The sequence below is a fragment of the Montipora foliosa genome, chromosome 9 (assembly GCF_036669935.1).
Source record: "Montipora foliosa isolate CH-2021 chromosome 9, ASM3666993v2, whole genome shotgun sequence".
In the NCBI taxonomy this organism is placed as follows: domain Eukaryota; kingdom Metazoa; phylum Cnidaria; class Anthozoa; order Scleractinia; family Acroporidae; genus Montipora; species Montipora foliosa.
The window spans coordinates 1,868,111-1,878,110 of NC_090877.1; the positions used below are offsets into that span (position 1 = coordinate 1,868,111).

At 39.5% G+C, this 10,000-nt stretch overlaps 1 protein-coding gene across 2 annotated transcripts in view; it reads left to right on the top strand.

Annotated features, from left to right (window-relative positions):
• The window catches only part of LOC137969940 (transient receptor potential protein-like), a 42,765-nt gene that overhangs the window by 17,097 nt on the left and 15,668 nt on the right, over positions 1–10,000 (top strand). For both annotated transcript variants that reach the window (XM_068816355.1, XM_068816354.1), the window contains exons 9-11: positions 3,519–3,542; positions 9,301–9,556; positions 9,885–10,000. The exon at positions 9,885–10,000 is cut by the window's right edge and continues 235 nt beyond it. In XM_068816355.1, the coding sequence (XP_068672456.1) occupies positions 3,519–3,542; positions 9,301–9,556; positions 9,885–10,000 (396 nt within the window). The remainder of the gene's footprint in view (positions 1–3,518; positions 3,543–9,300; positions 9,557–9,884) is intronic.

Here is a 10,000-nt window from a genome sequence, read left to right on the forward strand (position 1 = left end):
GCTGTCCTTTAAAGTCGTTATCACTGAAAATTCAGTCGTTTTTTTTAAATCGGGGTCTTATATGGTAATTAGCCACTCGCTTTTTTTTTTTATCGGGGTCTTATATGGTAATTAGCCACGTGCTTTTGGTTGTCACTGGAGTTAAAAGTTAAGGCCTGTCTGCTGGGTTACCACATAGATGGGTGACCGTATAGAATACCCCCGTTTCGTTGACTTTTGAGACAAAAGATCAAAGATTGTTGTTCTGCGCGTGTGACCCCAAGCTAAAGGTCAGGTTTCAAGAGTAATTGGTTTGGTCACAGGCAGACCACTCTATGTGTTCGTTTAATATATGTTTATATGAAACGAAGAGAATCTGTGAGTGTTATGAATAAAGCTCTGAAAATTGCACATCTAAATCACATCTCGGTCTGAATATCCCAATAAAGTTAAATGAAACCCTTATCGACTCATGTATGGTGTTTTTTCGCCTTCTTATGCCGTCTAAAGCGTCTTATGGCGAAATTACTTTTGGCCGGTGACGGTTAAGACAAGAGAGGGAGACAAGGCTTGCAACTTAGCGGCCGTCAGCCGCGACATCCTCCACTTCAAACTGGAATTAACGCAAAAATACTGAAAATCTCACCTGAATGGCGACGGATCTTGATAGATGAGTTTTTGTGTGGCTTACACGAAGTGTAAACCACTCAATGCCATGGCCCAAGATATTTATTCCTGGACAGAGTGGCTGTCACGTGGTTTACTATCGTCGAAGACAGGCCTCAGTCTACGCTCGGCTTTCCTACAGTCGGCTTGTCTTCTAAGTTCGGATTACAGCGAGGAGTTGTGCTCTCACAGGGCAACATTTCAATTCACGGTCTGGACCTTTGGTACAGGTTGCGTCACATGAAGACTTACGAGTCATTATTGACTCTCGCAAGCTAACATTTAACGGCTTCAATCTGCTCAGCAGACCTGCTTGAATATCTGAAAGTTTCTGAAAGTATTTGAAAGGCTCTGAAGTTACTTGAAAGCAAAAGAGACTCTCCTGTGCTTGTGTTGTCATTGCTCAATGTTTTTGTTGAATCGAATTGGACGAATCATCCACACACAGTTGACAAGGGTCTGCTAGCCCACGATTTCGTCAGAAGTAAGTAACATGGGAATCTCTGTTGAACAATACCGATCAAGAATCGGCTCTCATGACAATTTCCTTAAAACAAAAGATGCTTTGTCGCGTTTCAATAATGATGCTTTACATGAATGTCTTTTATTTACCGACACTGAAACAAGTTGTTGGACAATACAAAATATGGAATGAAGTAGTGTTTTGGTTTACCCAATTTGTGTACTACACTTGCTGACAATGTTTGTTTTGGACCTTTTTGTACAGTAGATTAGCACTTTGCATGATGTCAAGTTCATCTATTCATTTCATGTTTCCACATAGCTTGAACTTGGTAAACACACTGATATAAAATTACAAGGTCCATAATAAGAAAACTTCAAAGATTCTGGTATTTAAAGTCATACGATACCATCATGAACTTCCCTGTACATTGAATTCTGTTGAACTTTTTCTTAAAACCTCCAGGTAAAATTGTTAATCCTATTGGGTTAAAAATTATTAGCAATGTTAATAAGCACTACTCAACATATGATTTATTAAAATATTGCTTGTGTTCAGATATTGTTATGCGTCTATCTTTTTTTCCCAAATTCTTCCACTTGCAACCCAATAGCCACTTACATCAACTAAATTTTTCTGTGTTTCTTTATTGAAAATTTAGCATTATGATACTTTACATGCATATATTGTCAAAAATTAGTCGGACATTCAAACGAAATCAAGCTCTCAATGTGGCTTCTAGCAAAGGTTACATCATTTCCTGTATGTCCCAGCACTTCTGCAAAGTTTTGTGCTCTTGCGCTGGTACACAAAATGCCAAAAACACTCATACGAAATGCTTCCCTGGAGTTGACTTCACAACACTTGCCCTGGACAAACTCAGAACTCAATTCCACTTGGTTACGTAAACAAAATCATGACTGAATCTATCAGCCCACTATAGGACATGATGCTGACATTTTTTCAGTTCCTTAAATCCTCAGGTTACATGCGCAGCCTCTGTTGTCAAAATGACACCTCCATAAAACTTTACCCAATAACCCTCATCTTGAAAATAAGCATTTCAGGACGGATGTATGTCAATTATCTTATTTTATTGATTGAGAGGAACAATATTGAAAACTAACCGTAATCAGATATTAGTTCTACTAATAGAAACTCAATGACAAAACAGATCCTTTTAATTTTTAAGCTCCCCCATCAAAGCAGCTCAATTTCGTAAGCCACACATGTACGCATTGCGGACCTATTTTTTCTCTATCTCTTCGCAGAATTTGAGCTTCATCCCTCCAACAGTTTCCGAGAAAATCGATGCTGAGGTCACAAATACAGCTTTCTCAATATGATCGGTGCCAAACTCGGCGACCAAAGAAATTTAAGGAATGCAGGCCGTCTAATCTACCAATCATGATTTGAACCGCGGCGGGCTGCCGCAGGAAGCCAAGCGCTGACTGGAAACTGTTGGAGGGATGAAGCTCAAATTCAGCGAAGAGATGGAGAAAAAACTCAACTATCAAGATCCGTCGCCATTCAGGTGAGATTTTCAGTATTTTTGCGTTAATTCCAGTTTGAAGTGGAGGATGTCGCGGCTGACGGCCGCTAAGTTGCAAGCCTTGTCTCCCTCTCTTGTCTTAACCGTCACCGGCCAAAAGTAATTTCGCCATAAGACGCTTTAGACGGCATAAGAAGGCGAAAAAACACCATACATAAGTCGATTAAGGTTTCATTTAACTTTATTGGGATATTCAGACTGAGATGTGATTTAGATGTGCAATTTTCAGAGCTTTATTCATAACCCTCAAAGATTCTCTTCGTTTCATATATATTAAACCACGAACACATAGAGTGGTTTGCCTGTGGTTTGGTAGCGGAACGCAGTAGAGACGCTAAGGTAGAAACTCGCCGAAATCAACACAGTTAGACCCGAAAAGTAGACAGACAGCGAGGAATACAACATCACATAAAGCTCACTTTTGTTTCTTGTGAAACAATAGTGATTTCGGTCTTAAAAAACAACCCGATTTCTTTCCCATACAAAGCCTTATAATTCAGGCCGTTGTAACACAACACCTTATGATCACCGTTAGGCAAAGGCCACGTACATCTGCCGCTTTCTCATTTTAAGCTTGGGGCTCCTGTGGGCAAACTGTCATCACCTAATTTGCCTTACGGTATCATTTTTTGATAGAACAAAGCAACACCGCTTGTTATGCTGTGCTTAGTGTTGACAAGCATTTTTATTTGAGTTCGTTTGTTCATATAAACACTGGGAATGTTGGCAGCCATTGATCGATCAACGCATAGCACGTGAACGCTTTTAGGCGTCTCGTTCTCACATTTGCCAAGTTGTTCATCTTAATTTCATCTCCTTCGACTTATTATTTATTTTTATTATTTTTAACAAAACCAGGCCCAGGACAACGGCAAACAAGTGGTAAGTATATAGTTGAAGCCATTAATATTAATCTTTTAATTAAATAGTCAGATAATCGCTTTGAAGTAGGGATGCTAAAGAAATGACATGCACTTCCGTAGTTGCGCTTCGTAGGTGCAGCCCGTGCAACAAACTGTGTTTAGATGAATATTTAATTCTTGTGAGCTCGTTTTTATTAATACTAAGGACGTTTTGTTGCTTGTTTACTCGTCTGCTCGTAAATTTGATTACAATTTCATTTATTTATGTATTTATTTTAAAAAAAAACCGGCCTACCACGACAGGAAACAGGAAACTCAAAGCCTGTTGGTTAGTTTTGTAAGCGAGCGAGCAGCAACACTAATCTGGACGGTTACCTGTTTTCTTTTTGGCCAACTAGGACTGCGCACGTATATATAGCGCTTTCCATACTAGTGCTTGTGAAGTGCAGTGTGAGTCTCGGATTGATGATTTTATCTCTCCCATTTTACCCTCCAGTCGTGGATTCAAACTAGCTAATTTGAATGTCGCCAGTTTGGTGAAACATATCGACGAACTGAGAATCTTGCTCGCAGACACGCCCGTTGATGTTCTATCAATTAACGAGACCAGGCTTGACGACTCGGTTAAGGACAGTGATGTTTACATTCCTGGCTATGAAATTATTCGCCGTGACAGGAAAACAAATGGCCGCTTTGGCGGTGGTGTTTGTTTCTTTGTTCGCTCGAACATTAGTTATTCTTTGCGATCTGATTTGAGTATTCACCAACTGGAAAATCTTTGTATAGAAATCCGCAAACCGAGATCAAAGCCTTTTCTCGTGGTAACCTGGTATAGGCCGCCTGACTCTTCAGTTGAGATCTTTAGTTATTTCGAATCGCTTATAGGTAAAATTGACGCGGAGAATGTTGAGTTCTATGTTTTGGGCGATCTGAACTGGAACTTAGCAGGGGCACCCAACGTCAATTTTCGGAAAATATCTGTTCGGAAGACGATTTGATATCTAGAATTTTCGGAACATTTGTTGTAAAATTTCTTGCTTGCCTGCCTGTCCTAGGATTTTCGAATATCTAAAAAATGGTATAATTGCCCATTTTTAACGGATTTTTACCCTAAAAAGGTCACCTAGAATTTTCGTCACCTAGCCTTTTTTCTGGCTGAAATTTTCGAAAAGGTAAGTTTTGATCCCTATAATTTTCGGATCACTAGACTTTCAGCTAGGGAATCCGAACAGATGGAAAACTTTTAGGGGATAAAAATATGGCTATATCTACCGTTTAAAGACTAAAATACGTTTAACAATGCTATGTTTAAGTGGTTTTGAACTATATTCTCGTTGGGTGCCCCTGACTTAGCTGCTCCTCAATTGGACCATAACGCAAATCTACTCTCTAGCATCGCTGACGTTTACAACCTGCAGCAGCTCATTACTGATCCCACTCGTTGCACTGAATCCTCTTCAATTTTAATTGACCTCGTTTTTACTAACCGTCCTGATAGGATTGTATGTTCTGGAGTGTCTCATATAGGCATAAGCGATCACAGCCTTATTTATGCTTATCGCAAGCTTTCTATAGATTTACCCTCGAGGGGCCATACTACAGTTACCTATAGAAAATTTAAGAACTTTAATTTATCCAATTTTCGTAGAGATATTGCACATCAAAATTGGCAGATCATAGGTAACTATGATAACCCAAATGATATGTGGGAACCCTGGAAAAAACTGTTCCTTCGTTGTCTTGACAAGCATGCCCCCTTGCGTAATAAACGTGTTCGCCCTCGCAAATCACCTTGGATTACGTCGCAACTCAAAAAGCGCTTGCATGCAAGAGATATTCTTAAGTTAAAAGCCACTCGTTCTGGTAATGCGGAGGACTGGCTTAAATTCAAAAAACTTCGCAATATAGTAAACAATGAAATCAAACGTGCGAAAGAATGTCACTATAAGCATGCCCTCAATGAGTACCAAGGTGATCCACGCAACACTTGGCGGATTGTCAATGAGCTTATGTCTAGGAAATCACACAAATGTGTCATAAGCGAACTTAAGCTCCCCTGTGGCAATTCTATTTATGATTCTCATGAGTTATCTAACGCCTTTAATGATCATTTTTCTTCCATTGGGCCTAAGTTAGCAAATGATATTCACGCCAATGAAGACAACTCTTCTCATTTGGATTATTTAGCTGAGACTGGTCACTGCACATTCGAACTAAAACCGACCAGCGTCTCTAAGGTTCTTCTTCTTTTATCCAGATTATGTGAGTCAAAATCTACTGGTTTGGACAGAATATCTGCAAAACTCTTGCGCGAATGTGCTGACTTAATAGCCGAATCACTCTGTACTATCTTTAATCATTCTATTGTTTCTGGAATTTTCCCTGATGAATGGAAACTTTCGAAAGTCATCCCCTTGTTCAAACAGGGTAATCGTTCAGATCTAAATAATTACCGCCCAATTTCAGTAATTCCAGTTGTAGCTAAAGTCTTTGAGAGAATTATTTAGGATCAACTCTATAATTACCTTACTATACACAAACTCATTTCAAGACACCAATCGGGATTTCGACCTCTTCATTCCACTGTCACTGCCTTACTTGAAGCTACCGATAGCTGGGCTTACTACATTGACCAGGGTAATGTAAACGCAGTCGTTTTCTTGGATTTAAAGAAAGCCTTTGACACCGTCGATCACGATATTCTTTTGTCTAAACTTGCGAAATACGGTGTCAGTGGCACATCATACAATTGGTTTAGATCATACTTGGACTGCCGCAAGCAACGATGTTTTATAAATGGTTCTCTCTCTGGGGACCATTTCCTTACTTGTGGTATACCTCAAGGTACAATTCTGGGTCCACTCCTTTTTCTAATATATATTAACGACTTACCTTACTGTCTATTAAATTCTGAACCTCGAATGTATGCTGACGACACACACATAACTTTTGCTAGTAATAACACCCAAAGTATTAACACTGTTTTAAATGAGGATCTTGCTAGAGTTGAAAAATGGCTAACTGCTAACAAGCTTACTCTTAACGCATCTAAAACTGAGTTTATGTTGATCGGATCGAGGCAAAGGCTAAGCACGTTTCACAACCCTCCGTCACTTATTATTGACGGTGCACCTATAACTCAAGTTACCTCTACGAAATCTCTAGGTGTTCATATTGATCAGACTTTATCTTGGAATGTTCATGTTGAGACTTTATGTAAGAAAATCGCGTCTGGTATTGGAGCGTTGAAGAGAGTGAGGTCTTTCGTTCCACATGAGACTCTCCGATCAATCTTCATGTCTTTAGTACAGCCTCACTTTGTTTACTGCGATTCTGTCTGGGGATGTTGCGGCAAAACCCTAGCCAGTAAACTTACAAAACTTCAAAATCGCGCTGCGCGTATACTCACGTACTCGAACTATGATGCCAACGCTGATAACCTTATCCAAAAACTTGGATGGATAAAACTTGATTCTCAACGAACAATCCATAAGGCTGTGATGGTTTATAAGTCGCTTAATGGTCTTACTCCCGATTACCTTAGTTCTAAATTTGTTGACCGTAGTAGCGTCTCCAGTTACTCCTTAAGGGACACAGAGGGCAAACTAGCTATCCCACAGCCACACACAAACTATATGAAAAATAGCTTCAGCTACACTGGAGCAGTTCTTTGGAATAATTTACCAATCGAATTGAGGCAGGCTGACTCCCTTAGAGCGTTCCGGGCTGGCTGCGAGCGTTTCTTTTCATCAAGTTAATCTACAATTCTATACACGGCACTCATGTAAAGCAGGTTTTTATTTTGTCATTTAATATTATAGTTATATTTATTGATTACTTAGAACAATTTTGAATAATGTAGCTGTAGTCGTTGTATAATTTGTAATAATTCTGGTAATTAATTAGGTTTTTATAGTTGCGACTGATGAGTTTACCGTGTCTAAATAAAGTTATCCTATCCTATCCTATCCTATCCTATCCTATCCTATCCTTTTTCCTGGCTAGCGATATTTCCTTTTCTGAATACGTAGTACATCGGTCAGTGGCTATGGACCTATCACCATGCGTGAAGCGTGATCGTGATCGTCCACATGCTTTAGGATTGCCATATACTTTGTTTGATTTTCCACATGCTTTAGTATTTTATAATTAATTGGATTTCGAGAAAAATATAAAGGTAAGTCAGGAGAAAAACTGGGTAAGTTCATTCGATTATATAATGTCAAACGCTACGTAAATCGTTAACGGCAGTATTCAGCAAGGTGACCGTCGTTTTAGCGACGTTCTAGAAGAAGACAATGTGCTTTTAGGGACTGTTTGTTATTTATAGCTAGGGGCCCGGTGTTTAGAGTGGGGGGGGGGGGTAAAATTTTCAAAACCAAGGGAAATGGGGGGGGTGTTTTTTTTTAACACAGTAGAATTGAGGGGGGTAAACGTTTAGAATCCGTTTCTTCAACCCTTTTGTTGCCGTTTTGCAGATATATTAAATTGAGCTTTGTTTTGAGAACACTATTTCCTACCGATAAACCGCCTTTCAGTTTCGAAGCCAAAAAAGCGTGACCTAATGTAGCGTTACTTAAAGGTCACAATGTGTGACTTATTAATCTCTTTGAGCATGCAATTTGGTACTACTAAATACCGGTAGGTGATATTTCTAAATATTGAAGTACTTTTATCTTACGTACTTTGATATTGTAGTGCTTTTTTATGCCGAGGATAACGAGTACTGAACTCGATTTTGGTCTTTAAAGTAACTGTAGAGATTCTCGCGCGCTCATTGGTCGAGAGACGTCGTCAACAAGAGTATTGACAATGAAAATGATGTACTATGTAACGCAACGCTCAGCAATCACCACCATGTCGGAGAAATTGTCAAAATTTGTTCTCGCAAAAGACTTGCAAATTTACACAATATGGACACTGGCGAGTTTCCAAATTTCGATACCGATATATATATTGGGTGCAATTTTCGGCGAAGAGAGATTCGAATTAGAAGAAAATGCGAAGGGAAAATTTTCCCAAAAGGAATATCACGGCTCGCAACGTTCTTGAAGCAAGACGACCTCAAAGAAATACTTGTCGACGCCGAAGCAAAAGGTATCAAAACACACAAAGAGCGTGATAAAAAACAATTCAAGGAAATATTGCCATATATCAATCACTGGCATTTAGGTCTAGAAGCAAATTTATTACATTATTTTGGCCATTAAGTTCGACAGGCTCGTTTGTGGACCATTAGGCCCGCTTTTGAGCGGTAGCGGCGTCCACAACTGTCGTCGTAAGGAAAGTTTTATGTGTGCCTTTTCGTAGTAACTTCGTCTGCTCTCTTCCACTCTGGTACGCGACTTGTGCACCACAGTTCGCTATTTATGCCGGTCCGGGGCCTGTTCCTCCCAGGGAACAAAAAGAAATAGATAGATAGATAGATATATATAGATAGATAGATAGATAGATAGATAGATAGATAGATAGATAGATAGATAGATAGATAGACAGACAGACATACGGACAGACAGACAGACAGACATACGGACGGACGGACGGACGGATGGACAGACAGACAGACATATTCTGATTGACAAAAACCGCTTGAAAAATTGGCTCAGAGAATAACATTTTTAACTAGTGCGTTGTTTTCCTTTTTTTTTTTTTAGCTAAAGTTCTGAAAAAGCTTATAATATAAGTGTTCTCATTTATCTTGCCGCGCGTGGGTCGTGTTGTATTTGTTGGCCTCCAGCTGCTCTAATTCATTTACTACTATCAACCTTTTTTCGTAGGGTTTAAACGGCTGTATAAGTACTATTTTGCGATTCCCTACTTCGTCTTTATACGGGACACGATTAGCTACTTGGCCCTTCTTGCATTGCATTTTGCAATTTGTCTCGAGTCTTCGCAACTCCCTCTCAGTGGCCTGGAGTGGGCCATCTTGGTATTTCTCTGTGGACGACTATTGGTAGAAACAAAGCAGATTGCGGACATTGCGCGATCTGAGGACAAGAAAATGAGGCTAAAAGAATTAAAGACCTATTTGAGGTAAATAAGTAAACTTTTGTGCTGCTGCTGCTGCTGTGGTACCGTTATTGTTGGTGTTGCTATTAATGTTTTTTTTAGTTTAGTTACCATTGTTATTGTTGTTGTTTCCCCTGCTGTTGTTGTAGTTATTGTTATTGCTTTTGTCGCTGTTAGAGCTGTTATTGTTATTTCTGTTGCTGCTATTGTTGTTGTAGTTATTGTTATTGTTGTTGTTGTTATTACTGTCGTTGCTGTCCCTGTTGTTGTTTCTGCTCCTTTGTTCTCGCCGTTGTAATTTGAAAGCAACAAATGATTATCTAAAAGTCAACAATCGTTCTCTCCCTTGCAGAGATCGCTGGAATTTGTTCGACCTTGTTATTCTGTGTATGTTTTTCTGTGGGATACTCCCACTGAGGATAGTCACGTGGGCGTCATCCGAATCAGCGTCAAACAACCAGGTCCTGG